Source organism: Rhizopus microsporus (genome assembly GCF_002708625.1).
Source record: "Rhizopus microsporus ATCC 52813 unplaced genomic scaffold scaffold_18, whole genome shotgun sequence".
Lineage (NCBI taxonomy): Eukaryota > Fungi > Mucoromycota > Mucoromycetes > Mucorales > Rhizopodaceae > Rhizopus > Rhizopus microsporus.
In genome coordinates this window covers 276933-304918 of record NW_019671933.1, presented here as the reverse complement: position 1 = coordinate 304918, position 27986 = coordinate 276933, and the positions used below count along the sequence as shown (strand labels likewise).

Genomic DNA, 27986 nt, shown 5'->3' with positions numbered 1-27986 from the left:
GTCACACAAAAAGCTTGTACTGACAGTGGTCAATACAGCATAAGTCAACAAGAACATCGCCTGTTATCAATCTCATAACATGATCAGCTATTAAATATTTAGTATTTTGTGAAATGTATTGTTTTTCGCTGTTTGAAAATAAGCATAAGCGTATATCCTTCCCTTAGCAGTGCGTGATAGTATGCCGAAGTTTTTATGAGTCTCATACACTTGAATGTGGTTAAACGGTGCACAGCGTACAACTCAAGGTAATATTATACACCATTTGGATCATTTGTACAAATTGATAATATCTATTTGATGCAACTAAATAAAAGCTTTATTATGTTGCCTAGTTTCTATAATGATTGGAGTGCATTCAAGATGTCATCGCTCTCTAACAGTCTCTCGATGACCGAATTAATAAAGTCCTTCTTTATAGTCAAATCTATACCAAAGATTTCGGATAGTTTATCTCGCACTAAGGATATAAGACTGTTAAACATTTCCAGTACTATATATATCCTGTATTTACCTTGTTTTTTGGTTAAAGTCATTAGGTCACTAGTAGTGAGAATCGTATAGATTTCTTTCTCGATTTCATCATCTTCAGGTAGCATCACGTATTTTGGTTTTCCCTTTTCATCTATCTGCTGCTCTTGGTTAGGAGACATTACAGGTTTTAAAACAGAGGAAAATTCTAAAGAAAGCTCGCCCATAGGCTCAACATTCGGGAGAGATTCAGGAAGGAGTTGGCTTGTGTGAACAGATAGATTGTTGAATGAATGATTGTAATCAGTACTATAATAATTGTGCACTGGCTTCTCGTACGCTTCTTGATGATAGCGACAAATGTATTGACTACGGTACGAAAGCGAGTCATTCTCGCCTTTATAATCATCACATGAGCATCGGCCGTACGAAGAGTAACCCGAGAGTGCGTCTTGCTCAAGCATTGCCGCTTCTTGCATTTCCTTCTCATACTGTGACCATTTCTTCATCGGAATCATCTTTTCGTCAAACTTTTCGTCGTCTGTAACAATGATCTGCTTCTTCTTATTGTCGCCAACAACAACTCTTGTATTTCCCCAAGAAAAGTCGTCAAAATGCCAGAATGCATACACTGGGATAAAGAAGCTGAATATAGGAATAGCCAATATGTATATGATCATCCATCCAATATGCTGCCATTGTCGCTTAAACAAAAATATCAGAGACTGTAGGCCGTACGCTCCCACGAGGGTAACAAGTGCTATTGTGGGAATCGGCCCAGCACCGGACACGACTGTGTAGATTAAATAGATCAAATAGATCACAGATGAAGGTAAGGTGATGGTACCTATCAAGTCTGTCATTACTACGAATCTCATTGAAAGACAACAGAATCCACATAACTCGGGCAACATCACAAGCTCCAGCAGGTTATGAATTGTTGAGTTAATCCAGCGACGGCGCTGTGATAATAACACACGCCATTCGTCAGGTGCTACTGTTCTACATTTTGCATATGGTGTAAACATCATCTTGTACTCGGGAAAATTTTTCATCATGAGTGTTGTCAGGTATCTGTCTTCACCCAAGTGTAGTAGATTCTTCTTGTGTAATGTGTCTACTCGGTTATCTGAGTAAGCTTGAATAACGTTGGGAGATACTATAAGCGGAATATGCTTATTTGCTGTACGAATACGATACATACAGAAGCAGCCTGGTAGGCAAGTAACGGAGCCAAATATGGATTCAAAGGACTTTACAAGATGATGCGATATATAATATTCATAGACTTGGATCATGGTTATCCATGACCTATCTTGGTTACCCAACTCTGTTTCTCCACAAAGACCAATAACACGACTATCATGTAGCATGCATGAAACAAGCCTGTTTAATGCATCAGGATAGACCTCTGTATCCGAATCCACCATGAGAATATACTCGTAAAGACTAGGGTCAATGCCTATAATATGCTTTATATGGTAATATATTTCCAGTTCCAGTGGCGACATCTCGGCATCAAAGTGAACTTTACTTAGGAAATTCATACAAATGATTTGCGAATCTCTCTTCCCTCTGTTACCAGGCTTGGTTCGTTCAGTAGGTTTGCCAACTTTTACTACGACAACATAGGGAACTACATGTCCTTCATGTTGATATACACCAGAATACACCTTTCCATAATTTAATTGCTTTGAACCTTCGCCGATTGACTTGAACATGAAAGCTTCAGGCTCGTCATCTTCATCATGTTCCAAAATATCAAGTAGGATACGAGGCGTTGGCCGGTCATTACCACTACCAATAATCATTCCGTCAGCGATCAAGAAAAGCAGTTTATGTTTATCGTCATATGTCATGGCTGTAAGAGAATTGATGGTTTTCCTTAGAGATTCCTCGTCCTCGGTGTAACACGGAACTTGACAGATCACAAATTTGTCATGGTCTTCTGGTGTCGGAGTGCCTCCAAATTGCAAGGCAGCCAGGAATTTGATGACAATAACTACGGAAAGCACCAAGGCGAAACTTAGTAACAGATAGTTGGCAAACGTACATCGAGCAGAATCACGGAAATCAAGGCGGCCCACATAGAATGCGTTATTCAGACATGCCAAGTTGCGTGCTCTTGTTGTATCATCCATGGAAGTAGTGTGGTGCTTCCACTCTTCAGTGATGTCACTGCCTCCGAATTGCACAAATAGGTTTTCGACGGACGGATGCAGATAATGATAGTTGTTGATACCCGGTGTTTGAAAGCGACGAGCCGTAGCCATGTAGTCTGTCAAATCATAAACACGCTCATCAATGGCAGCTATAAGCCTTCCCCAGCTCTTGAAATCATTCTTCATTTGCTTCATGGATATAACCAGGTCTCCCTTTTTGTAAGGAGTCATAATTGGCTCGAATTGCTTGGTGAGCCAGTCAGGATTCCGAAGGTTTTTTAAGGTCTTGTCGGGTTGCTGAGCACCAGAAAAGTGAACGAATGGACCAAGAACAATGGATTCGTTGGGTGTAACCACAATCGAGTTATCCTCAACCAGTCCAGGACATGCAACTGTTAGGGGTGGTGGAAATGTGTAGGACAGGTCCCTTCCTGCAAGGGATTCTAAACTGGAGCTTGTGGTCATGGCAAGTGGAGATCCATGGTCCTCTGCTACAAACTTTGTCACCTCGTACACTTTTCCTCTTATACTAATCCAGTAATCGTTCATACTTTGGTGATTAAGCACGTCTTGCGCTGTGTAAAGGTCTTTGGCTTCGGGACAAATGATGATGCCAAGGCCGACTATGCAGAATATAACACCAGCAGAAAAGAAAAAGATCAAGATGCATAGCGTTACTTTCTCTCTCCATGCCATCTGTACATCTTCTCTTGGCATTCTTCCAATATATTTCAAAGCTGAGGATGGTATCCACCATGTAGAAAAATAAACGAATCTTGTCCACCATATTCGAATGTTGGTGATAGTCACTTCTTCTATTTGCTCCTCAGGCTGAACATTATTATCTTTCATCATCTCGCTCATATCTAAATTGGGTCCATACCTAGAGACTTGTATTAGTATATTAACAGCAATTGTATGCTCTATATATTTACCCTTCAGAAAGAACCTTTTCTTCTTGTTCTTCCTCATACCAGTCGCTCTTTCTGTCTTCAAATGAGTTGAGCTGATAGTCAATAAACGTCTGATCATCTTCGGCAGTAAATTCAGACTTGTAATCATCAGCAAACGGATTACATTCATTAGACCATGGGTCTATAGACATGGCTGCATTAGGAGCGTCTATGTTCTGAGCTGCTGATTCTGTTGTTTCTTGTAAGGTTGCTTCCTCTGCTTCTGTAGCGGCTATCATGGCGGCATACCTTGCCCTCTCTTTTTCTGCTTCCAACGTAGCCTGCCTTTCTTTTTCTCGCAGACTCACTTCTTTCTCTAGAGTACGTAGTTGGTTTTCAAGTGATTTCCACACACTAAAGGAGAGCTCGACCGAGTCTGCCTTTAACTTGACTTCTCTCTCTGTATATTGCCTTGACTTTGCCCATTCTGATATGATCGCTTTATCTTCATTTGCACCATCCTGATCTATCAAGGGTCCATACCGCTCACACATTTGCTCATAAGTATAACTGTATACGGCATCTGAAGCATGGTTCATTAGTGTTACAATTTTATAGCAATTCAACTGATGTACGACATGGTCATCTTCAAACAAGTTGGGTTTCTGCTGCGCGTTAGGTTGTATATGAATAACTTCAAATACCTGCATAGGTGCCAATTTTCGCTTCAAGTAATCCAGTCCTTTGCTCACTTGGTCTAGCACTGTTTGCGTTCCTTTTTTGGAGCTACTGTTTGGCTGCTTACTTGCAGGCTGATCTTCGTTGTCAAGTCGATTTGACTCTCGGCTTTCTGCTGGTTCAGGAGGCCAAAGAGGCAACTGTGCCTTAATGATCGTTGAACTATCTCTAGGATGCGTTTCAGTAATCCAGTACGATGTGTTGATATTGAACAGTTCGGCAACAAACATGTTTGTACAGCTATTTTTAAGTAAATGAACAAAGTCAGGCGAGATAGTGTCTAGATTGTTTTCTAAAAAGGAATCTATCGAGTAATCAGTAGCATAACTTTCAAAGTGTTTAATTGCGAAGCTATAGGATGGAGTGGATGGATCTAATAATGCGCGATAATCAGTAGATGACTTTTTTCTTTGGAAAAGTAATGATAGAAAGTTGCTATCTGTAGCATCAAGCGCATAACTTTCCATACGTCTTGACTCATTGTTCAAGCATGCAAATAAACCAGAGCTTCCATGGAATAGTATCGTTGTAGGTCTTGGCTCTACATGCTCTTGTTCAAACGACAGCTCGAGCATGTGCTGCTGTAACTGTTCCAACACATAGTTGCTACATAAACTGTGAAAGTCGCCTGATGAATTTAGACTCATCGTATCCAGAATACTGATTGTGCGAATCGTATTATCTTCGGCTCTCGCAAGACGTTGGTTCATTGTTGTGACTATCCAGTAGACGAGCGTGGTATACAGTGTTTGTGCCAAGTTGTCACGCTGCTGATTTGCTAAATCTACAGTTAAAAATGCAGTACAGAACTCATTTCCGATTAGCTTTGATTGATGCGTTAGCGTGTTTTCTAAACGAGAGACAGTAACACCCAGAGCTGCGGCAACCAACGCTAGTGTTTCCTTGTTCTTGATTCTGCACGAGCCCTGGCTGCTCTCTAAGCCATTGCCAAAGTCTTTTTCTGATAATCTATAATGGCGTTTATCGACAAACTGAATGTTGCCGAGATGGAGAATGGCTGCGAGTAATTGACACAGCTGCGCCACTATCTTTGTCTTGAATCCACATTGCTTTAATGCAAACTTGAGGTCTTGAAAGGCAATGTCATCCATTTGTTGCCTTTGCTGGTTTGATGGCTTCAAGTAATTAAAGGTGGTATGCGTTATATGTAGCGCTTGCTTTTCATCTGCCGTTGATCCAGCCAAAAGTTGATAAAAGACTGTAAAATTTGAGAGATGGGCACGAGTCAAGCGATGTTTGTCAAGTAGGAAAATGGAATTAGACAATCCAGCGATATGTCCTCGTTTGTTGAACTGTAAGGTCTGAAATATATTCGAACAAGACGTATCATGTGAGCTTGCAGCTGTTAGAAAAGATTTTAATATCGTATTAGCTCCAAGGATCTGGTTTCTGATCTTCTCGTCTCTTTTTGTATGAGTCGACAGATACAGTAGCTCCTTGAGCAAGTGATGATGTGTGGTAGACTTTCCAGATCCTGACAGACCACTGTTGATCCGCATGCATGAGTGATGAGTAACAGGGTCGCAATATATATACATACCTTAGCATAATTGCTTGATCTTCGTTCCTTCTTCGAAGCAAAAAATAGACCTTTGTAGCAAGCTCATAGATATGAGGCTCTAGTCTCTGTTCGTCTTGTGGCTGCTGGCAGCTAATGTTTTTATATCCATGCTGACCATAGACTTCAAGTGTAGCATCATTCAGTAGATCAAGTGGTTTATGAGGATTAAGGACAACTAAGCGATGGCTTCCCAGGTTCATATAAGGTTGATCTGCGTTGTACCTTGCCTCCAGTTGCTGAAGTATTTGATTAATATTGACTTGTGTTTGATCTTGATGAGAACAGTGGTCTACCATAAGAAAACAAAAAAGAAGGAAAGAAAGAAAAAGAAGATGAATGGGATGCAAGGAGGATGAAACAGCGATGCAATTAGAAAACAGATACAAAAAGGGGAGAGTAGTTTAAAGTAACGTGTGTTTAACAGAAAGCTATTTTTTTTATTTAGAATAGGGAGAAATTGCTGTATTATTTATATGAAGTAAAAAGATGTACGAAAAGGAGATATTGTACAAGGAGAAAATATGAGGTTATGGGACGTAATAAAATCCAGCAACAAGTACGAAATAGCTGAGGATGAGGATAGATCCTTTAAAATAGTTGGACTTTCCTTCTTGGTATGTATAAGTCAGCAGAAATACTGAAAATATTACAGAAATGACATCCCAGCGAGGAAATATAAGACTATCTAAAGTATAAGAAAGACTTTTTTTTTGGTACACTACTTCTTACTTGAATGTGAATTGTTTAACTTCTTCTTTTCCCCAATTGTACCATATAGAAAATGCTACCATAGCAGGGATCTGCAATAAACACACTTGTAAAGCATAGGCAGATCCAATTTCCATACTATATAAAGAATTAAATTAGATGATGTGAACCACTTTACCTTTCTTGATATATACCTTAGCACAATGTTTCCATAAAGAGCAAAAGAAATAGCATTCATGAACTCAGTAATGTTTGGCACAAGTGCAAACAATGTAAGGCCGAGGAACTTTTCGTCAATAGCAATCTTTTCCATCACCTGGTCTACCGTTTGTACCAAGACTTCAGCAATAATAGAATATAGTAAAGTGCAGCCAAAAAGAACTGTATAACTTTTTCCTTTCCCCCAGTTGGGTGAATCATGACCAGCAGCCGCTTCTTCTTCCTCTTCCTCTTCTGGCTCTTTAGCATGTATAAATGCAATAGGCGTAGATGACTGATTTGATGGTGGCACTACAGTCACTAAAGGTGGACTGGGTTGCTTCTGTATTGTGGCTAAAAAGTAAAGTGTCATCAATTTTGCAAAGCACACGAAATAACTCGATCACTTACCTGGAATCAAAATGTTGGTCGAGGTTGATTCACTAGGCTGCTCTTGGTGCTGATACTGTTGGCTATCTGAATGCTGTGAGCGAAGGATATGTATGGGATATAATTTCTGGTGGGTGGGTATGTCATGGACACTATGTTTAGTTGTGGCATTCTTCCACACCATGTCTGCATGCGTGTGCAAGCTAAATAAGAGACCAATAATATAAGCAGAGGGTAGAATGGCCGCACAGAGGTACATGAATGGTTTTACATTATTTTGATAAACCGGGTCATGCATAGGATCAGACTGATCATAGTAACAATGGGAGCAAGCCAAGGACATATTGTGGCTATCCACATCCTCCGGACAGCCTGTACAACGTAACTCAAACTAGAAAAAAAAAAAAGATGAATAAGGAGAAAACATCAAGTGGCATGTTTTTTACTTACTGAGCCAAAAAATTGGTAAAACAAGGTTGGTGACAGTGCTCCTATAATAGCCATAATAAGCATTGTTCCCGTGACACCTGTTGACAATCAGTAAACTATTATTGTAATAATAGGGGTAATTTTTTTTTTTACCTGCACTCTTTGCATTAAACCGCTGCTCTTTTCTTTTGACAGCTCCGCTTACCATGGAGCAACCGGGCATAAGTAAAACACCAGCAAGGATACTTCCGATCAAAGAGCCCTCGACAAGTAGGCTTTTTCCGGCCATTAAGGCAGCAGCGTACAGAATAATTTCGATAATGCTACCAAAGGTTGCATTGATGACAGCACCTAAGCCCATGCTACTTTGAGCGGAGATAGAGCTGACACCCATACCAATAAAGTATGAAAGAGGAATAACAGACGCCAAGGATAGTCCAAAGATGACGGGAGCTGAGGTAATAAAGGAATCAGGCAAATGTTCCTTCAGGACATATTCGTCAAAGATAACAAAGAATACCAACGGCAGTAAGTTGATAAACATGATGTTAATACCATCATAGGTATACTTGTAGTACTGCCATCCAACAGCCTGATAGGTACACAAGAGGATGACAGTCGGGTGATGAGCACTAACAGACACATTATTGGATCGGAAACGAAGACTGAGCGGATGACGACGAAGATGACGAGCCAAGATATAGTTGAGCTTTGCCATTGGCACTGTCACCACACACATCCAACAGATAGACGATACCAACATTAGGAGTGGGCCGATTACAGTATAAAATACTATATAGTACAAACAACCGGCAGGACCCAACTTGAGCGTCTCTGCAACTGCATGGAACCAGTTATATCTCTTTTTCTTTTTATGACCGTGTAACAATCCGTCTCTTTCTGTCTCAAATTCATCATTATCGTCTATTAATAAAGAATGCTCTGTCTGTTCTCGTTCCAGATCATTGATAATAGAAGGCGTAATATCTATGAGCCTTTCTACATATCGTCCAAATGGCCAAAGGAGATATAAGCTGAGTTCACGCATAATCATACCATAGGCATCATGAAACACAATAAAGGGTACAGAGACAATAAAGATAATGAGCGCCAACCACCAACCGAATAGGAGAAGCCATAGCAAATTGCCTGGATTCAAAAATAGTTCGGAAGAGGAAGACGGAGATGAATGAAGAGCGCTATTTGCTTTTCGAACAACTGAACGAGACTTTTTGTATAAAGCAGGTTTCCAAAGAGGTAAACCGAACGGATGCTGCTTGTTCATAGCCTACAGTATGAAAAGCTTGTGTCAGTTTCTTGTCTCTTTTTTCTGATGGTAAAATGTAGAATATCGTTACGTCTTGAATGTCCTTTAGCGTCAGTTCATGTTCTAAAGGATGATGAGGCGATTGCTCGTCACTAGAGGTGTCCTCCTCCTGTTGACTACCACTACTATGACTTTGGCCATTGATATCCTGTTGACTAGTACTACTATTCTCTTCTAAGTGTCTCTTATTCTCGTCTGAAATAGCACCATATTTAGACGACGTTGTACGACTTAGACGTCGCCTTGGTATCTTTTGAGGTGGATCCATATTCCACTGGATATTTCAGATAAATAAGAATAATAAAAAGAGAGAGAAAAGCAAAAGAAAAAAAAGGGAATCACTTAAATGACTATCATTGGTCGGATATTCAAAATGAGGCATTAAAAAGGGAAAGAAAAGGGAGCCTGACAAGTTTCATCAGAAGAAGCCTTCAAACATTGATCCAAATTGATGTATCAATAGTATGTTATTATAGTAAATATGTATGCTATTAATAGATGTACAGAAATGAAAAGGGCGCGGCTTTAACAAACTCGCAGTGTATCTACTGCTCTTCTTCCCGAGAACAGAAATACAAAGCTACTTTTAATAAGCGACATTATGAATAGTTGAAATTACTCGACTTTGTCAAGATGTGTTGATTTTGAGAAATTAGGTTTGTATCAGTGTCACGTTAACAGCATCTATACTACGATACAGTGTAAATATAAATAATGATTACCTTTTTCTTTTCTCTTCCGTTATGAGTAAGGTATACCAGTGTATGAGGGGCACTGTATGTCATGTTTAAAATTGAATGTAATCTAGAGGCATTGTCTAATTTATGAAGCACTTTTAGAGCATACAGGCAAATACTCAACTTGTAAGTATTAAAAACATGGCTCACCTGAAGAAAGAGCATGATAACGTTTTAATTAAGAGTCCCAGCGCTCCTTTGCACTCTTTTTCTTTCTTCTATGGTCAATCTGTAAATTCACCAAAGAATATTACTATGAGCTCCTCCTACATCATTCTTTCCTACTACTTTTCTCTGTTTAGCCTTTGTTGTATACAAAGTTGAAACTGCACATTATTTACATGTGATGATAATGATACAAGCCACGGTTTATTGTGATGAGATTTATTATAAAAATACAATATCTGAGGAACATTGGGAAGGTGGTCGGTCATCTTGTTCATTTAAACTTGTTTTACTTAGTCTAAAGTTGATGATCGAATAAACTAGTGCATCATCGTCATCATCCTCTGTAAAGGAAGATGATTCATATCGATGTAGTATGCTGCTGTAGTCACTGTCGATACAACTAATACTGGAAATACTTGCAATAGTATGACTATCGTTGTCCATAATGTCTTTTTTATTGTCAGCGCGCCTTTGAATGGTTTGAAAGCAATAGTCAGCAAAGATTTCATCCGCATTTCGCAAGATACTCTTATTCTTGACCACTTCTCGTACACAAAACCAGTCATGCACACATTGCTCCATAACTACTTGACAGTCAATATCATCCTGTTGTAATCTGTTTACAAATGTCAATGTATCATCTCTAAAGACTTCAAGTTGACCCACAAAGCATAACATCTTCCTTGACAAAAAAGACGAAAACTCTGTTTGTAATGCAGTAATATCCAAAATAGGATATTCTGTCGTTTGCATGTCTTCAAAACAATCTCTTTTGATAATCTTCATCCCATATTCTGTGATATAATCATACTTTTGGTTTGATTTCCATGACTCTGAACCTGTCTTATCTGTAACAAAAGGGGAAGATAAGACGATGCCAGCTGGTCTTGGTAATGCTTGATGGTGCTTGGTCATTTCAAACGAGGTAGGATCATGTGTGATTAATAGCATGTTTAATAACAAGGCTGCTCCTGCTGAGTCACCAATAATGACGATTTTCTCTGGTTTAACCTCTATTTTGCTGATAAGATATTCATATGCACGTACAACATCCTCTATTGGCCCTGGAAATTTATGTTCAGGAGCCAGCCTAATTCAAGCGTCAGTTCAGCTGCAAGGGGTACGCCCTTTGTTTAAGCTTGCCTATAATCCACAGACATAATCATGGCTGATAATCCATGCCTCTCTTTTAGCATCTTTAACCAAGATATATTTGTATCCATATACATCGTACTGTTACCCAATCGAAATGATCCTCCTAAGACATGAATGAGCATCCTCTGCCTTCTATTCTAATGTATACAAACCATGAACATAAAAGAGAATAACATTAGCTTCATGAACTCTCTTTAATAAACTGACTGGATCCAGCTTATGTAAATTGTCTCCTATCCAACAACCAAACCATCCCTTATTCTCTCGTCGTCGTACACGATATATCCACTGCTTATGTATCTTTTTAGGTTTAATGATATCGTTCAATATAAGTCTAGCAGCTGGTGCAGGTAAGGTAAACATTCGCTTGAGTACTCTTATGATCACCCTTTGTGGCAATCTTCTTGCAGAAGTTAAAATATCATTCATTAAAGAAAAAAAAAAAGTAAAAGAAATTAAAAAATAGTGAATTGTGATCTGGTATTCCCTTGATTTTTGTTACATGTGAAATATATCGCATTTTTTGTACAGTCAAAACTGGGGGTGTGGGGGTATTATTTAATATTAAATTTACAAAAATACACACATTGTTGTTGTTGTTACTGTCCAATGGGTAAAGTGATCTTCCAATTCCACCAACCGTCTCCTTGACTAAATGTTGCATTTGAATCTTGACGAGCATCAAACAGATGAGATTGGTGGAGATCAACCCAACATCTTCCTTGTCCCCAATAACAAGTTGAAGTGAATAAAGCAATGAGTAATATTGTACAGTAAATGCTAATCATAAAGTTAGCCTATAAATTGTTGTCTGTCAACACGTTTTTCTGTCGTCCTTACCAAGGTTTTTGATGAAGAAAGAATGAAATTAGAAATAAAATGACAAAAATAGGCGGTGCATCAGGAAACGGTAATAAAAGCAATGGAACAAAGTAACGCATACAGTACATTTTAAAGTAGAGGAAAGAAAAGAAGAAAAAGGAAAAAGGAAAAAAGAATGAATGAAAAAAAAAAAAAAAAAGAAAGATACGGAGTTTAAACGTGCCTTTCTCTTTCTCTCTATCTCTCTGTCTTCAATGACATGTTTTTTATTCATCAAAAAACTCTTCTATTACGCCACTTGTACGCGGGACATGCAGGATGGGCGATCGATTCCCATCTGTTTCTGATTCTTCCGCAGATATGCCCAAGACATCCATAAAATTCTTTTTTTCTTGCTCTAATTGTGCAATCTTTTCTTCATAACAGCCATCAAGTGATTTTGCCTCAAAAGCTACTCTTAGCGTTTTGGCTAATTGTGTGAGTTGCATTTGGAGTAGTATATTTTCAGTAAATAAAGTAGCTGATGTCCCCTATAAACTGTGTTCATATCTCCCCTTCTTTCATTTGTGTAATACTCACCTTTTCTGCCTCAAGTAGTGCATTAAACTCTCGCCTTAAACGCATCTCGCCTTCTGCCGCTGCATTCTAATCATAGACTCATGTGAGCTCAAGGTAAAGAATAAAATAGTAAAACTGACTGCATATGCACGAAGCTTGTTCGTAACTGTCTCAAGCCCATTTTCATACTCCTTGACCAAGTTTTGTAACGCATCACGTTCCTTTTCTAACTCCTGATTTCGTTGTCGTATCGCTTCCTGCTCCGATAGTGCCTTGACCAGTTGACTCTTTAAGGAATCTATTACTTCATCTCGTTGTTCTGGAGTCACAGAACCTGGAATGGTATTGGGTTGATCTACTCGGAAATTAGTCTGGACGAGTTTTTCTCTTCCTTTCCTTCACACACACACCTTCGGGCAAACATTTAACTGTTCCAGCTTTTTGCTAACATTTTATTTAATGTAACAAAACCTTTGCGAGATGACCTATTGTTATTACCTTGACTTCTAGTATCTGCTTTGATATATCAAGAGCTAACTGCTGATTATTCTGCTGTTGTGAGGCTAACACATTGACTAGATTGGCAATTCTTTGCACTATTTCTTCGTCCATAAGCAATAGCAGGAAAAGAAAGAGAGAATCAAGCTCCGACTCTTTTTTTTAGTAATTGACACAGACCCCTTCAAATGTCTCTCTTTTTCATTTTCTCCAGGAACCAAAAAAAAAAAAGACCTTGTCTGCTGTTTAATTAGATCTTAAAACTGTTTATTTTAAATATACAATAAAGTGGTGAGGGATTGTCCAGCAACATGTGTAAAAAAGAAATGAAAAGGGGAATATGTAAAGTGTGTGGTTTAGAGTTTAGTTGAGCAGCAACCTCCTTCTTGTGCTTGATTAATATGAACAGACTGGTTGATCTTCTTGTTGGTGGGAGGGACGTCTAAACCGGGGTTGGCAATAAAGAAGTTACAGGGTTTCATGTAGAAACCACACATTTCTACGGGCATAATAGGGAAATCTTCAGCACGAGGCAGATGAGTGACGCCAAATGTAAACCAAAGGACAATATCCTTATTGTGAATATCATCTCCTCGCTTGACCCAGTTTTCAACATTGTCATGACCGGATGATTGATTACAGTAGAAACCACCAGCAAACATCTGGTCTTCATTGTAAGGTGTCACCCAAAGTGCCTTCTTGGCAAATCCAGCACGTTGACCGACAACGGAGTCATCTTGAGCAAAGAATGGTGTTTGACTGTGAGAATAGAGCTTCCAGGCAACAGGGGTCTTGGCATAAGGATGGATACGGTTCTCATTTATGATCTTCCAGAAACGGGCCTTCTCATAGCATACATCTTGTTGACCTTCGATTGTGTCATGCAAGACAGTTGTCACCGCTTTGAAGCCGTTACCGAATTCGTTACGAGGATGGCCAGTAGGATAAGGAAGACGCTCAACATCGACTTTAGCAATAGAGTTATTCACACCATCAATCATAGGATCAATACGCATAGTGAAGAAGTGCTGATGATGTTGTGCATTGATTTGAGGTGCAACCATGACACCATAGTCACCTGGTGTTTCATCTTCAGCCAAGACGTGAGTGTTCAATTCACCCGTTGCTTTGACTTCATACTGGAAGGAGCCGTCCTGATAAAAATAGTAGTAAAGACCATAGTCATAGTTGGCAACTACAGACATATATTAGTGATACAGAATACCTTATGCTCTTATTATAATTTACCTGTAACAATTTGAGAAATAACCAAACGACGAGAACGAACAGTGTGTGCTCTACCATTTCTATAGTCCGTGTGCTTGAAGAGAATACCATGATCTTCTTCGTGAAGACAGATAGCATTAGGCACATGGAAAGGTTTACCTTCATGATCATTAAAGGTAGCATCAAAGTAATAGATGGAACCCAAGCAATCGCAACCAACAGCAAGAGAGTTCACACAGAGACCAAGACCATATTCGCCTACGTCAAATGCGTGTTTACGGTAGTGAGGTGAATAAGGGTCAGCATAAGGAACGACCATTTCAGAAAGTGAGATACGGTAGAAGAGAGGACGCTTCTCAGGTCCATCTTGATAACTGACATTATGAATCACAAGACCTTCACGATAGTTCATGGAGATACGCATATTCCACTTTTGCCAATCGATTTCGTTACCTTTTACAGTAAAGGAAACACCTTCAGGTTGTTGAACGATGATGGGTTTGACGTCCTTTCGAAAGTTTTCTTCTCCAATAAATTCAGGCAAGAAGTTGTGGTTTTGGCGAGGAATAGTAGGACGGCGGAACTTGGAGTCTCTAGGCTTGATGCGTTCAATTGAGACAACTTCCATTTTACCGACATCTATATATAACATAATCAGTATACTGGTATTTCTTTTAAAAGAGCATGACTTACCAACAATAGGGACAAAATCCAAAGGATGAGCATACTGGTTATCATCTTCACATGTACGCATGTACATGAGTGCTTGCATCATACGCTTCTCACGACCAGGATGAGCAACATGACGAGCAATAGCCCAAGGGTCTGCAAAGACGGAAGACATATCCGTAATGCCAAGTTCAAGACATTCCTGACGAACCTTTTCATCCTTCAAGATAAGCTCTTCTACTTCAAACATTTCATCCATAGTCAAGATAGGCTGAACGTCGGGGATGTATTTCCATGACTTGAGCTTGCCATGAGTCAACGAGACAAGGCCTTCAAAGCATTTCATGGTCTTCTTTTCCAAAGCAACAACAAGAGCCTCACGCTCAACTTGAGTAACACGAGGCCTAGAGTTATCCCAACCAAGATAAGAGAGCATTACTTCCTTCTTGGGCTCCTTCAAGGTGATCGTGTTGAATACAAAGTCAATCTCGGGTTTGGCTTGACGTGCAATAGTAGCGACTTGAATGATTTCATCGCCAGAAAGTTGATCTAGAGGGTGTACTTTTGAGCTGGTCGTAGCAGCAGTGACAGTTTTCATTTCCTTGACAGCAGACATGACGGTAAATAAAGAAAAGGGGAAGAGAGACAAAAATAATGATATGGAAGAAGAAGAAGTGCCAAAAAGAAGCTGCTTTTATATTTTTTACCGTCATCGAATTCAGTGACAAATCAAGACCAATGAGAAATGTAATAAACAATAAAGGAAGTAGTAGTGGGAGAAACACAATTGACGAGTCAATGGAATAGATAACCAACTTATTTGTCATTACTAGCCTCAGACCAGCAAAGGGAAAGCCACCGCATTCAAAACCCGCGTGAACATGAAAAAGGGGAACAGAGCTAGAAAGGCACTACTAGTGCGTCCAGTCTATGAGTAGATGCATTAACGATTCAATATCGTCACCAATGGCGATGATCTTTCTCTCCTGAGATGTTTTTGTAGTGCCAACAGGCCAAACTCTGTGTTTATAGAAACTATATTCTGTAAACCCTGGATTTCTGGATATGCGAGGGGGTTAGGATAGTATTGACTAACTCCGATCCTATTCTGTATCTTAAAGAAATAAAGGTATCCTGAGATCCTATTGAGTGATAAGGCCATTTCCCCTTTCTTAAGATGGTCTATAAATGTTCATATTCATTGATACTTTTGTATATTCAAGTGGTGTAAGCAAAAGTTATACTGTAATGTGCTGTTGACATATTTTGGTGAGCATGGCTGTTTTAGCTCCGCACCACACTTTGTTCATTTCTGACAAATCTACCATAAATATCGTGCGAATGCTGTTCTTTATAAGGAAATTAAATCACTTGTGGGTATCTAGTGACTAAACTGGTTAGAACTCTACCTTCAGCTTGATTATATAATATTTCACTGTCCGAATATCATACATTAGCATTTGAATGAAGGCATAAAGGTGTATTTTAAAGTAGCGTCAAATCAACAAAAAGAAGGAGAGATATTGAGAGCATATACACCTTTTGATATTCAGATATTCTATTGTTTCAGTTTAGGAAAGTAACAGAAATTCATGCATAGATTTTTTGATCAGACCACGTTACTTTTGCATAATAGTTTCTATTCTTTACTACAGTCTAATTCATGGTCTTGCCATCGTTTCAATTATACTAGTGGCAGAGGAGGACTAAGATGTTTGAAAAAGGGAGTACAAGAATAAGCTTGATGATGTATTGCATTAACCAAAAATATATAAATGTTGATAACACGACTAACAACAATAAACAGTGATGAATGACCCATTGTCAACGTTGGTTTGTTCTTTCTTTCTAGCTGAATTAAGCCAACACTGATGTAATACGTCCAACATAACTGATATAATCATAGCAGCTAGTTTGCATAAGCTTGTCAGCTCTCTCTTTCTCTCTGTTGTGTTACTCGAGATCAGTGGTGTTATCAATAGCTTAAAAAGGACTCCAAACACAACACAGACAGCTTACCCATTTTGTCTGTGGGAATAAATTCTAAACTTACTACTTTCCATTTTGGACATATCAACTTCCGAAATGCAACTTTATTCTACACAGCATTCATTTTTTTCTATTTAGTTGCTCCTTAGCCCAAGCCTAATAAAACTAAATCCCTGAGCAACCCTAGTAAATTATAAAACTTGCTTGGTCAAAAAAGAGGAAAAAGTATGAAACAACCATTTGCTTGATTATCGACAATCAAGTCAATTTCTCAAGCTTTTTTTTTTTTTTTCCTATTAATACAATGAACTTGCTGTCGTATTCTACGTTGAATAAGGGTCAATAAGCAGTATCTACATATCAATAACGAAAGCTCAGTAACATAAACTGACCAATCATAATAATAATTACATTTTTATATAAAACGTGTAACTATCAACTTTAATACCTTCATCTTTATTCTTCTAAAATAAACGAAACGTAAAGAGTCCCATTGTACTTTCTGGTAATTCACACTAATACATCAACAACAACTACAACACTACACTTGTCCGTGTTGAAGTAACTGGGTTTGTTCACAAAGACCAGAAAGACCATAGTCATAGTAGAGGGTGCTATTTTGCATAGATTTGCGTTTGATAGCTAGTTCTTTCGACTCTATGAGGTATCCATTATAGACAATGATTTGGCTAATACATAATGGCTCTTTCAGCGTACTTGGATCATTTTTGAATTCTAATAAACATGTTTCAGCAATAAAACCGCTACAACGCTATGAAGCTTACATACTGTACAGTAAGTTCATTCTCTCATAACCTTCCTGATCGTCACTATTTGAATAATTTGCCAAATGTTTGACGACCTCCTTCAGGGCTTTTTGTATGCTTAATATGAGCATCTAATTATTATACAAACGCGCTAAAAGCACACCGTATACCGAAAAGCGCTTATTAAACGTCATGCATAACCTACACAATATTGGCGATTTATTTATAATCCTTATAGCCTTCGTCTTCTTTATACTCAGTACCTATTGTTTCTATGGTCTCCTTCCTTATTGCAGTTGTAATTTTATTTGCTTCTTTCATCAACCCACAATATTCCGTTCCGTGATATTGTCGAATAAATAGTTTTAACTCGACAAAAAAATAGAAATACAAAGAGATGGAAGAGATTCGTATCAAAAAAGAAATTGGTCGTCAATCAATTACAGCTTCTGAATCAGTCAGACTGTACTACTATACAATTAAGCCCACTCCTTGTATAGAGTTTATATTGCTTAAAAGCATAAGTTGGCCCCAAAAGCTATCAAAGTAGTAGAAGTGTTTCCATCTATAAAAAACCGGTTATATTTTAAGTCACGAGGTAAAGTTAACCCGAGTACAACACACCGTAAATAACGAACTCTATCTATTTGGCTATATTTATCAGATGATGAGTAGCAGACGTCTGTCCTCATCTATCAACTGGGGTTGAATCTGTGGAGCCCTTAGAAGAAGATGAACTGTTCGGACCACTGTTTCCTTTCTTTTACATAATTGAATATTTTCTCCGTTTTTTTGTTGTTCACTGTCTTCCTTGATAATATTACATGTTGCATCAATTTATCATTTACTTCTGAGAACAAGTTATCTATTTGAACAAAGTATACATGCGTAACGATATACAAGGTGGCTTTAAAAAACTCAAAACATGATGCAGATAAAGGCTATCTAGTCATAACAAAGTTTTTCTTTTGGTTTTATAGCCATGATTAATAAATCATCTGTTTTTTACAGTAACGTTGATCCAAATTCTCTGATATATAAAGGAGAGCAGCTTGATCATCTGCATGAAGTGAATCGTCGTAAAGCAGACGATTTGATGGAACAACTAAAATTGAAACCCGGTCTTCCTGCGGATGAGGGTATATTAACTACATTTCCTTCCATCGACAGCACCAGAGATGTAGGAGCAGAACAAACTAAAGAAGATCAGCTACTGAACACCGGGGAATCCAAAGTAAAGGATTTGGCTCTGTCGATGGTTTCAGCAGCGTCCTTGGAATTAAATTTTGGAGTTGCCAAGATGACCATTAATTTGGAAAAAACAATTGCCGAATTAGGTGTAGGTGTCTCCAAACTGGCCACTGGTTTATGGGGAGGCACACGAACAAGAGATGCTCCAGATATCACAGTTCTTGCCTATTACTTACCAGTTCTGAAGCCGCTTGTTAACTTTGGACAACCTATCAAGTATGAAAGCTACGAAAAGCTTTCAGAGGGGCAATTACTGATTACAAATCCAAGTGTATCGTTCGAGTTTTGGACAACGACGATGCCAATATTTAACGCGATTCTGTTCTGTGGACGCGTGCTTGCAGCAGGTGATATCAATGCTGGACATAGGGTCAGACAAGGTTTTGTCCATGGAATACTCCCGCCCGGACCAATGAATATAAATCGAAGACAGGCCATCCATCATATTTCAAACATTGTTGATGAGATTTGGATAAGAGGTGGCTCTATAAAAGATGACCCAAATTGGCGAAAATGGTCAAAGAAGTTTCCACCGTTAAAGCAATGTAAAACTACAGCCATTCGTGATCTGGTACGGCTAGCTAAGGAAGGTACTGAAGCAGCATTGGAAGTGTCTGATATTTATACTGCTGCTATGGCATTTGGCTTAGCTCAAGTCAATCTTTGCAAGATTATGGCTCTAGGTTTTGGGTCAGGCCCGAGAATTTACACACAAGACGAAGAAGGCTTTAGAGAACTCAAATTGGAGCCATCAGTACGGGAAAGCGATTATAATTTGTTCTATTACGATGAACGGTCTTATTTTTTTCGCTTATGTGGAGTACCAGCAGAATCATTGGAAGAATTGGTAAAGTGGCTGGACAACGAAGTTGCAAACACCACACTTCTTGGAATCGAAAACGGTGATGCGCCTGGTACAGTTGTAATGACTCCAAGTTTTTGCGTATTGGCACGCACAGGTGCAATAAAATCCCTGGGAGATATGGTGAGTAACATTGGTATGGTAGTTGCGGAAAATTGCAAGGCTTGTGGTGGAAGTTGTGTAAGCATGTTGCATAGGGCGTCTCATCACGAATATGTGGGCTGCCGTACTGTGGTATTTCTCAACATGCTCATTTCCGTGTATGTTGGTGGGGTCTTGAAAAAAGCTGGTATGGCTATTGATCAATGCCTTTTTAATGGTGATTTACAACGGACAATCAAAGGTTTAAAGGAGCTCATTTCTTATGATAATTTTGGACTTTCAGCCTTTTTGACCAGCTGGTACATATTGCGCTCAGGTGATGATGTTCCACATGTGGATGAAGGCACAGTATTAGGGCTTGAAATGGATGGCCAAATTCACGGTTTAAGGCATGCGGTGAAACCAGGAACAACAGGATCTCCTTTGGTTAGCTTTGATGGTCACATAGCAGCCGGTTCACATACGTTTGCCTGTCTAGTATTCGGCCCAAGGCCTGAAATTCATCATGAATTGAAGAAAGGCCAGTTCACAGTAGTTACAGAGCAACCACCCGATGTGCTCCCGGCTCAGTATTTATATGTTCGATCAGAGCCAAAGTATATTGCGGTTGACACTATCCTATTATACCCTACAGGTGACGAATTGCAAGTGGATCTCGGAGCGTATGTAAATATGTCATATGTGCATAGGTGCGAAGAAACGGCTGAGGAAATGGCAATACCTTTATACGTTTCTCAGTGTGTCGACGGATGTAGTGTTGTTAATCTCGCAGAAGAATTTCCATATGCGCTTTATACGTATGGTAATGAATCTTTGCAATCCTGGATATACGGTGCATTTGAAGGAAGAGCATGGCTTCAGGGCTGCAGACCTCTGAATGCAGCCCTTGCACTAATTAACCCTGGTGAAGTATTGATTCAAGGAGGTTGTAAGACACTGACAATCGAGCAACAGCGGATTGAATAATCTAAATAAATTTGATTAAATAAAAAGCTTTGATTTTGCCTCCTTACACAAACCATTTGGTACGTCAGTTATGTAGTTAATCTATGTATGTAAGCATAGAACGAAATGAAAAAGAAGGGTTATTTGCTTATTACTATTATATATGAAAAATAAAGCATGACTCAAAAAGCGAAGGGCAGAAATAATTAGAATTTCATACACTTTGTTACTGAGGAATATTAAATATGCAAAATCCCTAATATAAGAAGTTTAATTGAGAAAGTAGGAAGAATATATTTATTTTCCTTTTTGCTTCTTTCTTTTGCTTCTTTGTGATTCTCTTGAATTGGTAAAGCTTTAAGGACAGACGCATCAAGACATGTATGAATGACTACAGGCTGGCTTTTGCAGATAACTGAAAAAGCAGCATCTTTTTAACTTGCTTATCTTGTGTTCAACGAAAGAGGCTATTTCCATAAGGAAGAGTAAAAGCAAGTAGCTCTTATATTCTTTTTTTTTTTAACAGAGCAAACCGGCCATTAAAGCTTTTACGTTGATCAACTTGCAACTTTTTCAGCCAAGGAAAGGTAAAAGTCGCCAGAAACGAAGAAAATATACAAGTCATGAGCTTCTTTTTCTTGTGTTTCTTCTTTTCTTGTACAAATATACACTTTTTTCAGGAATTATTTGCACACATTACAAGATCAATAGCAATCAACACTTTAATTGATTTTCTATGTCTTCTTTATTGTTTAAAAGACAACATGTAATAATACATAAAATGTACTTGATATTTCTAAGAGAAGAGAAGATAAATGTGGTCAACACTTATGATTAAGGCGTAACTGAAAAAGTTGTTAAAGACCTTGTTTAAATAGTCTGATCTTAACTTCTTTTCTTCTTTGGATCAAAAAGTAAGACCAGCTATTCCCCAGCTAGTCCTAAGATATGTTATATTCTTTACTCTTGTAAGAAACTGATATGTAGTATTATAGATCATAAAATCGAAACAGTATCGGCGTTGGCTGGGGATAATTTGGTTCTTACCAAACTTTGGTCCCATACACTCTTTCAACCCCTTCCGCTCCTTTGGCCGCTCTCTTCCTTGCTCTCGTTTTCTTCTTTCTCTGCTCTTTCCGAGCTGGTTATCGTCAGCCCAAACCAGAATGCACTTTGGATAAGATATTAATAATCTTTTTTAAAAGCTTACTCACTCTTCTTGTTTCTCTTATTCTCTTATAAACTCTCTTCTTTATAATGTAAGTATTTAATATCAATGTAAATAGCTGATTTACTAATCATTTCTTTTGCTTCTGATGGGCTCTCTTTTATCATTATTTGTTGTCTGAAATTATCATTTTTTTATCAATATACGAATAATTTGTGAATAAAATGTAAAAGAGACGAAAAGTAAAATGATGAACATTTTTTTGGCTTATTCTTTTGACTTGAATGGTTGAGAAAATTAACTGGTATTGTTGGAATGAATCTGGATACATATTTGCCTGTGAGGTGGAAGCCTCAAAGTTTGTATGTATCTTTGAACATATAATTACTCAATAGTACTGGAGTCGCTTGCATTCTTGCTTCACAGGAACAAATAGATTCCTTTAGGTAAAAAATTGCTCTCTAGCAAAAACATATAAATAGGCTTGTTGTTTATCTAAATAAATGCTGGTAAGAGACTCGTTTGGACAACAGTCTGGAGTTGCCGTGTGATTAGTAGTTGAAGACGAAAATACATGTTGCTGGTGTATGCATCATCTTTGAACAGACATGCATTGTATTTCTTCGTATGCTTACATGTGCTTTTATCTCTTAAGTCTATATTGTCAGTGCAAGCAAATTAATGCATGAAGAAAAGCTGGTTTGAGGAGCAGATCTGCATACAGCTAATATGCTTCCTGTAGTCTATGCATTTATGAATAAATGATCAACAAAATAGACAGACACAGAGTACATCCATATAACCAAGGATGGTAAAATGTACTCATAGCCAATAGTAAATGGCCATGGCAACAGTGTCTACATGAATCTGTTTTAATATAAAAGAGGGGCAATATTTGTTACAGTTCTTTGGATTTATACTTTACTGTTCAAATGCAAATCAAGCTTGTTGTTCTTACTATCTGTGCTTCTCTTGCCGCTATTGGCTTTGCTACTCCTTCTCCTCAAGGTGACCCCAGTGCTAATGGTTCAGACTCCGTTATTCCTGTCGGTGAACAAGCTCCTCCTGGCTTTGATGATCTAGGCCTGCTTGGTAGCCCTGATGAAAGTACTGAAGATTCGACTTTAGATAATTTGGACAGTGAATTGGCGGCAGCATTGGCACGAAGAAGAGTATCAAAAGGTAGACATAGAAGAATCCGTTTTCGTGGTTATGGTCGTCGTGGTCGTGGTCGTGGTCGTGGTCGTGGCCGTGGTCGTGGTCGTGGTGGACGAAAAATTACTATTATAAAACATTCGAAAAAGGGATAATGAACCCCAAGAACAGCTTAAAGAAGCCTCACAATGTCAAAGTATAATAAAACTTCAATAAACTTGATTATTCTTTTTACACATGTATTTTTTCAATATTCTTGTTTCTATGGATGATTTATCAGCAAAGCAATTGACTCCGAGCTTATTATATATATGTAGCCTGTGCGAACGTATTCCAAATCGCCTTAAAGTATCGACTCTATATTAGATATACTCTTTTGTCAGATTCACCCAATTAGTATTCTCACAAGAGAGAAATAGTCACACCTACGCTTATTCATATAGAACTGATAACATCTACATGAAAGCCTTGAATATTTTTCAAGAAACCATACAAAACAAGCATTTCTTTTGTTGATGAGCCTTATTGATACTGTTCATATGAATCATGTACAAGATTCCGGAGTTCTATCGTTGTATACCGTATAGTGATATATTTCAGCATGATCACCATATGAATACTATGGGAGTATTTCCCTTCTTCAGCTACTAATCACACTACAACTCCACATTGTCACCCAAACGAGTCCCTCACCAACCTTAACATTTAAGCACAAGACAAAATCTATCATTTTATTTGTGCTGAATCTAAATTAGGAAGCTTGCAAAAAGGAATCCCTCCTGGAGCATAACATAACTTTATCTCTTGACACAATTATGAGCAGTGATTCAGAAAAAGGTTTTCTTTTCAATGCGTACACAAGATATTGCATTACTTATTTCGTTTAAAGTACAATGTCCTATTTGCAATCGATGGGTGAAAGCAGCCACGATCAATGCACACATCGATGCCAACTGTCCACTTCCTTCAACATCTAATAATTTCACTAATGTACAGCAAAAGGATACTGAGCAACCTGAAGAGCCTAAAAATAATAGTACTATACAACAGGATACCAGTCAAACTTCTACTAGGATGGCTCCATTGTTTGTGTCCAAGTCAAGAGTACAAACAAGCATTAGTTCAACCGAGAGTAGTAGTTCATCGAAACGTGCTTTGGAAGAATCTCCAGTGTTTTCAAAACGAAAGAAGCCAAACCCTGCGATGGATGCAATGCCATTAGCTGCCAAAGGTTTTATAGTCACTTATTTTCTTTTTCCCCTTTTCACTTACTCAATGTAGTCCGCCCTTCGACCCTATCCGAATTCGTAGGACAAGAAGAGCTTTTGGGCCCTCATGGCGTACTAAGATCTCTTATTGACAACGATCGTATACCGTCCATGGTACTCTGGGGCCCACCCGGCTGCGGAAAGACGACTATTGCTCGAATCATATCTAAAATGACAAAGTCAAGGTTTATTGAACTAAGTGCTACAAGTCACGGTGCTGCAGATGTTAAAAAGGCGTTTGATGAGGCAAAGGGGCACCTTTTTTTGACGGGCCAAAAGACGATCATTTTTATAGATGAAATACATAGGTTCACAAAGGCACAGCAGGATTTATTTTTACCATACGTAGAACATGGAACCATTTGCTTGATAGGTGCAACTACAGAGAATCCTAGGTAAAATAAAATGATGTGAATGAGAGAGAGAACAAGTAACTTAACCAGTCGCAGCTTCAAAGTAAACTCTGCTCTTTTGTCGAGATGTAGAGTCTTTGTACTGCAGCGTTTAGATCAAGAGAAAATCGAGGTTATTTTGACAAGAGCATTGCAGCATTGGAAAGGTAGCGAACAGCTAGGTGAACAAGAAATAGAGGGTATCAGACAATTAGCTATTTATAGCGATGGTGATGGTACATAGTCACAGGGCTTATGTATATATGTGTGCTATAGCTAATCCTTCAATTGTATGTATAGCTCGTCATGCGTTAAATACACTTGAAACTGCATTGAATTTACTTCCATCCAAAGAATCCCAACTTACAGCAGAGACAGTAAAAGGTAAATAAAAGAAGTGACGAGTATGATAAAAGCTAAATAAGGGGAACTCTCGAAGGTGCTTTTCAGAAATCACATTTACTCTACGACCGAAATGGAGATCAACATTATGATATCATCAGTGCATTACATAAAAGTATTCGTGGAAGGTAATCATGTTCCCTACTCTTGGATTGTCTTTATTAAATATCTTAATGATAGTGACCCCAATGCTGCTCTATATTGGTTAGGAAGAATGCTAGAAGCAGGAGAGGATCCATTGTACGTTGCTAGACGTCTCATTAGGTGTGCTAGTGAAGATATTGGCCTAGCTGATAATTCTGCTCTTCCTTTGGTAATTAATAAAAAAAAAGGGGGGGGGGAAGACAATGCATGACAATAATGATGATGATATTAGGCAGTAGCAGCATATCAAGCTTGTGAAAGAATTGGCATGCCTGAATGTGATACCATCCTTGCACATCTCGTAGTTCATCTTGCTGAAACTAAAAAGAGTGTGAGGACATATAAAGCTTATAATCTTGTCAAAGAGACTATCCGACAAAAGCCAGCATATCCTGTTCCATTACATATTCGTAACGCACCTACTAAACTGATGAAGGTAAGATTTATTGTATAATTATATACACGTGATGCTAATAGATTTGATCACTAGGATTTGAACTATGGGAAGGGATACAAGTATAACCCTGATTATGATGAGCCAGTAGATCAAACTTATCTACCTGAAGAATTGAAGGATATACGGTTCTTGAAAGAATAAAAGGGTCTATTGCTCTTGTCCAATTTGTTTAATTTCTTGTATTTGTTGCTGAATTGCCTTTATCGCTTCTGCCCATATTTCCAATTGTTTTTGTTGGTTAACAATCGAAGTCTTAAACGGTATTGTTTTATTGGCAACAGGTGTGAAGCTTGCTGTCTTTGTTAGATAATTCACGTGACTTCTCAGGGCTAGTTGTATATCCTAAAACACAAAGTTGTGAGTCGAATTTGAGTTGAATTGAATGTGTTTTACATTAACAAGAGAAAAATAACGAGAGGCCAATTGACGAAAAGCCAAGGCTCTTTCACGAACAAACTGATCTGGATTTTCATCCTTTACTTCTTCTTCTGGTAAAATAGCCAAGGCATCACCAGCTGTCTCGATTAATAGCACAAGTTTCTATTTTAAACCAATTTCAGATATTACACGCTTGCATCAAGAATAATTTGTACTTCTATTTACTCTTTCCACTTGATAAAGGTCTTTTATACGCATGGTGCTTTCAGCCATGCGTTGGGTCGGATCCACATATTGATCATTAGACATTTCAACGAGAAAAAGGTGTAAAAAATACAGTATTCGCACTTTAAATTCAGACGAATCAAAATTAATTTTTAAACATTTGCTTACCTTTTTTTAGACAAGATAAAAAAGGAAATTCAGATACAAAAGAACATTAGTTTTCAGACAAGTTGAATACCTCTTGAGAGTTTCACCAATTTTGACCTTCGTTCACCAATAATGAGTTTCCTCATCTCAGTGTTTATTCTATTGTACTTTTTTTCGCGACAAAGGGCTACTTCGGTATTGTGGGTACCACTGGAAGTGTCGATGTTTCTGAACTGGGACATAATTGTGTAAATTTTGCACTGAATGCTGTTAAATGCGCGAAATAAAGAGAAGAAAAACAAATGTACAAGAAAGAATAATAATTACGCGTTCCTTAAGGCTTGATTAGACATTGATTATGATTTTGGATATTTCTGTAGATTATATTAGCTCAATTGATCACACTCTTGAGTTAAACTCTGCCTATGGTGCGTTCCTCTCTAAAGCCTTAAATTTTACTAAGGGAAATTTTTAAAATTGTGATTGTTCCTCTCAAACCCACCTTACGCGTTTTTCGTGAGTGGAATCGATGGATGTTTAAATTCTGAAAAAGATTTACTCAGTATATTTTCATTTAAGAAAAGATAACTCAACAAAAACTGAGTCAAAGAAAACTGAATTTCAGATTTTAAGGGGAACGCACCATAGCCTACAATAATTCATTCGTTATTTATAAGTGACAACAAGAAATATCAATAGAATGCTGTCTTGATCTCTTTTTCTTTATCTTTTTTTTCAACTTTTTCTAATCTTTAATGCCTCGTATACCTATTTATCCTGAAGTGGAACAATTCATTGCTCTAAAAAGACGCACAAAGATAGAAAATACCCAATCCAATAATAACACAGATACCTTACTTGCCTAAAATCCAAAAAGGACAGGTAAAAAGAAACACTTGGTGTATTGTTAATGTCTCACAAGCTAATTTGCATAAAGGTACCAAGAGAAAAGATACTTCTGATGTAATAAAAGCAATAAAGGATGTAAAGAGAAGACGCCAGGCAGCTACCTCCGAAGCATCATCCTCTACAAGTAGAATAATCTGTAGTTCTTGCCAACAGGAGGGGCAAAAATCTGCAAGAAGTCGCGCTTGTAGGAATTACAACCTGAAATTAGATGAGCTTCTACAAAACAAACTTGGTTCAAATCATCAAAGGTACACTGTTTCCATTCCTTTTGCAAGCTTCTGTAGAGAGACTCCCAAAAAAGCCAACTCCTTGGAGAAGATCAAGGCAATATCAGGTTTTATCAGGGAAGTGCTATTGAAATCACAGCTGTTTGTGAACTACTTTATATTGAAACATCCAAACAAGTTGACCAACGACTTTTTTGAGCAAAACTTTTGGTATACCATTTCAAGAATAGTTCGTGCTGGACCAGATAAAATTAAGTCCATTCTAATGGACTATCGAAACAAGCGAAAGGAGAGACCGAATGGAGAAAATTTGGATGTTGATCAGCTCACAAATTCATTTGTTTATCTATCCTCCGCTACCACAAATGGTAGCTTGTTTGTAGAAGAGAATGGGTTAAGGAACTATGGACAATCTCTGTCAACTGCCTGTGAAACTGTTGTAACCAATTATAATAATTACTACATT

At 38.2% G+C, this 27986-nt stretch overlaps 9 protein-coding genes across 9 annotated transcripts; 3 read left to right on the top strand and 6 right to left on the bottom strand.

The window, feature by feature from the left end:
* Window positions 1-184: 184 nt before the first annotated feature.
* On the bottom strand, window positions 185-6174 carry RHIMIDRAFT_315575 (uncharacterized protein). The gene is made up of 6 exons (XM_023615008.1): window positions 5826-6174; window positions 3569-5770; window positions 1676-3516; window positions 515-1654; window positions 318-460; window positions 185-248 (listed from the first exon to the last, which is right to left on the bottom strand). Exons 1-5 carry the CDS (start codon window positions 6140-6142, stop codon window positions 339-341), a joined length of 5622 nt encoding a protein of 1873 aa, XP_023463040.1. The 5' UTR covers window positions 6143-6174; the 3' UTR covers window positions 185-248; window positions 318-338.
* An 82-nt stretch (window positions 6175-6256) lies between these two features.
* Window positions 6257-9204, bottom strand: RHIMIDRAFT_263547 (uncharacterized protein). The gene is made up of 7 exons (XM_023611680.1): window positions 8930-9204; window positions 7725-8859; window positions 7593-7669; window positions 7164-7533; window positions 6749-7106; window positions 6576-6692; window positions 6257-6527 (listed from the first exon to the last, which is right to left on the bottom strand). The coding sequence occupies exons 1-7, from the start codon at window positions 9164-9166 to the stop codon at window positions 6374-6376; spliced, it is 2448 nt and encodes an 815-aa protein (XP_023463039.1). The 5' UTR covers window positions 9167-9204; the 3' UTR covers window positions 6257-6373.
* Window positions 9205-9639: 435 nt separating this feature from the next.
* On the bottom strand, window positions 9640-11421 carry RHIMIDRAFT_50714 (alpha/beta-hydrolase). Its single transcript, XM_023615341.1, has 4 exons — window positions 11111-11421; window positions 10947-11061; window positions 9786-10893; window positions 9640-9715 (listed from the first exon to the last, which is right to left on the bottom strand). The coding sequence occupies exons 1-3, from the start codon at window positions 11385-11387 to the stop codon at window positions 10023-10025; spliced, it is 1263 nt and encodes a 420-aa protein (XP_023463038.1). The 5' UTR covers window positions 11388-11421; the 3' UTR covers window positions 9640-9715; window positions 9786-10022.
* A 605-nt stretch (window positions 11422-12026) lies between these two features.
* On the bottom strand, window positions 12027-13047 carry RHIMIDRAFT_263537 (uncharacterized protein). Its single transcript, XM_023611679.1, has 5 exons — window positions 12837-13047; window positions 12749-12782; window positions 12479-12693; window positions 12360-12425; window positions 12027-12310 (listed from the first exon to the last, which is right to left on the bottom strand). The coding sequence occupies exons 1-5, from the start codon at window positions 12948-12950 to the stop codon at window positions 12047-12049; spliced, it is 693 nt and encodes a 230-aa protein (XP_023463037.1). The 5' UTR covers window positions 12951-13047; the 3' UTR covers window positions 12027-12046.
* Window positions 13048-13059: 12 nt separating this feature from the next.
* Window positions 13060-15469, bottom strand: RHIMIDRAFT_230105 (uncharacterized protein). The gene is made up of 3 exons (XM_023607663.1): window positions 14757-15469; window positions 14085-14702; window positions 13060-14031 (listed from the first exon to the last, which is right to left on the bottom strand). Exons 1-3 carry the CDS (start codon window positions 15346-15348, stop codon window positions 13193-13195), a joined length of 2049 nt encoding a protein of 682 aa, XP_023463036.1. The 5' UTR covers window positions 15349-15469; the 3' UTR covers window positions 13060-13192.
* A 2771-nt stretch (window positions 15470-18240) lies between these two features.
* Window positions 18241-20783, top strand: RHIMIDRAFT_50678 (uncharacterized protein). The gene has a single exon (XM_023615340.1). It carries the CDS (start codon window positions 18471-18473, stop codon window positions 20667-20669), a length of 2199 nt encoding a protein of 732 aa, XP_023463035.1. The 5' UTR covers window positions 18241-18470; the 3' UTR covers window positions 20670-20783.
* A 1913-nt stretch (window positions 20784-22696) lies between these two features.
* Window positions 22697-23126, top strand: RHIMIDRAFT_315569 (uncharacterized protein; the record flags this gene model as incomplete). Its single annotated transcript, XM_023615007.1, has 1 exon — window positions 22697-23126. The coding sequence occupies exon 1, from the start codon at window positions 22749-22751 to the stop codon at window positions 23124-23126; it is 378 nt and encodes a 125-aa protein (XP_023463034.1). The 5' UTR covers window positions 22697-22748.
* A 694-nt stretch (window positions 23127-23820) lies between these two features.
* On the top strand, window positions 23821-25775 carry RHIMIDRAFT_246286 (P-loop containing nucleoside triphosphate hydrolase protein; the record flags this gene model as incomplete). The annotated part of the gene is made up of 9 exons (XM_023610294.1): window positions 23821-24202; window positions 24253-24634; window positions 24725-24867; window positions 24932-25015; window positions 25113-25161; window positions 25214-25273; window positions 25298-25346; window positions 25410-25613; window positions 25668-25775. 9 exons carry the CDS (start codon window positions 23821-23823, stop codon window positions 25773-25775), a joined length of 1461 nt encoding a protein of 486 aa, XP_023463033.1.
* On the bottom strand, window positions 25585-26365 carry RHIMIDRAFT_50665 (uncharacterized protein). The gene is made up of 3 exons (XM_023615339.1): window positions 26238-26365; window positions 26028-26174; window positions 25585-25976 (listed from the first exon to the last, which is right to left on the bottom strand). Exons 1-3 carry the CDS (start codon window positions 26319-26321, stop codon window positions 25782-25784), a joined length of 426 nt encoding a protein of 141 aa, XP_023463032.1. The 5' UTR covers window positions 26322-26365; the 3' UTR covers window positions 25585-25781.
* Window positions 26366-27986: the final 1621 nt, after the last annotated feature.

Bases quoted from the DNA above. Each gene is read 5' to 3' on its own strand.
- RHIMIDRAFT_315575 (XM_023615008.1), bottom strand. From the start codon at position 6,142: ATGGTAGACCACTGTTCTCATCAAGATCAAACACAAGTCAATATTAAT. The intron at 5,771-5,825 runs GTATGTATATAT...GCGGATCAACAG, and splicing joins GATCAAGCAATTATGCTAAG to TGGTCTGTCAGGATCTGGAA. The intron at 3,517-3,568 runs GTAAATATATAG...ACAAGTCTCTAG, and splicing joins GAAAAGGTTCTTTCTGAAGG to GTATGGACCCAATTTAGATA.
- RHIMIDRAFT_263547 (XM_023611680.1), bottom strand. From the start codon at position 9,166: ATGGATCCACCTCAAAAGATACCAAGGCGACGTCTAAGTCGTACAACG. The intron at 8,860-8,929 runs GTAACGATATTC...TTCATACTGTAG, and splicing joins CGCTAAAGGACATTCAAGAC to GCTATGAACAAGCAGCATCC. The intron at 6,693-6,748 runs GTATATATCAAG...TTCTTTATATAG, and splicing joins TATGGAAACATTGTGCTAAG to TATGGAAATTGGATCTGCCT.
- RHIMIDRAFT_50714 (XM_023615341.1), bottom strand. From the start codon at position 11,387: ATGAATGATATTTTAACTTCTGCAAGAAGATTGCCACAAAGGGTGATC. The intron at 11,062-11,110 runs GTTTGTATACAT...TTCATGTCTTAG, and splicing joins TATTCTCTTTTATGTTCATG to GAGGATCATTTCGATTGGGT. The intron at 10,894-10,946 runs GCAAGCTTAAAC...CGCTTGAATTAG, and splicing joins ATTATGTCTGTGGATTATAG to GCTGGCTCCTGAACATAAAT.
- RHIMIDRAFT_263537 (XM_023611679.1), bottom strand. From the start codon at position 12,950: ATGGACGAAGAAATAGTGCAAAGAATTGCCAATCTAGTCAATGTGTTA. The intron at 12,783-12,836 runs GTAATAACAATA...ATAAAATGTTAG, and splicing joins AGCAGATACTAGAAGTCAAG to CAAAAAGCTGGAACAGTTAA. The intron at 12,694-12,748 runs GTGTGTGTGTGA...ATTTCCGAGTAG, and splicing joins AGTTAAATGTTTGCCCGAAG to ATCAACCCAATACCATTCCA.
- RHIMIDRAFT_230105 (XM_023607663.1), bottom strand. From the start codon at position 15,348: ATGTCTGCTGTCAAGGAAATGAAAACTGTCACTGCTGCTACGACCAGC. The intron at 14,703-14,756 runs GTAAGTCATGCT...TGTTATATATAG, and splicing joins GGATTTTGTCCCTATTGTTG to ATGTCGGTAAAATGGAAGTT. The intron at 14,032-14,084 runs GTAAATTATAAT...ATATGTCTGTAG, and splicing joins TATTTCTCAAATTGTTACAG to TTGCCAACTATGACTATGGT.
- RHIMIDRAFT_50678 (XM_023615340.1), top strand. From the start codon at position 18,471: ATGATTAATAAATCATCTGTTTTTTACAGTAACGTTGATCCAAATTCT.
- RHIMIDRAFT_50665 (XM_023615339.1), bottom strand. From the start codon at position 26,321: ATGTCTAATGATCAATATGTGGATCCGACCCAACGCATGGCTGAAAGC. The intron at 26,175-26,237 runs GTAAATAGAAGT...GGTTTAAAATAG, and splicing joins ACCTTTATCAAGTGGAAAGA to AAACTTGTGCTATTAATCGA. The intron at 25,977-26,027 runs GTAAAACACATT...TTTGTGTTTTAG, and splicing joins GTTATTTTTCTCTTGTTAAT to GATATACAACTAGCCCTGAG.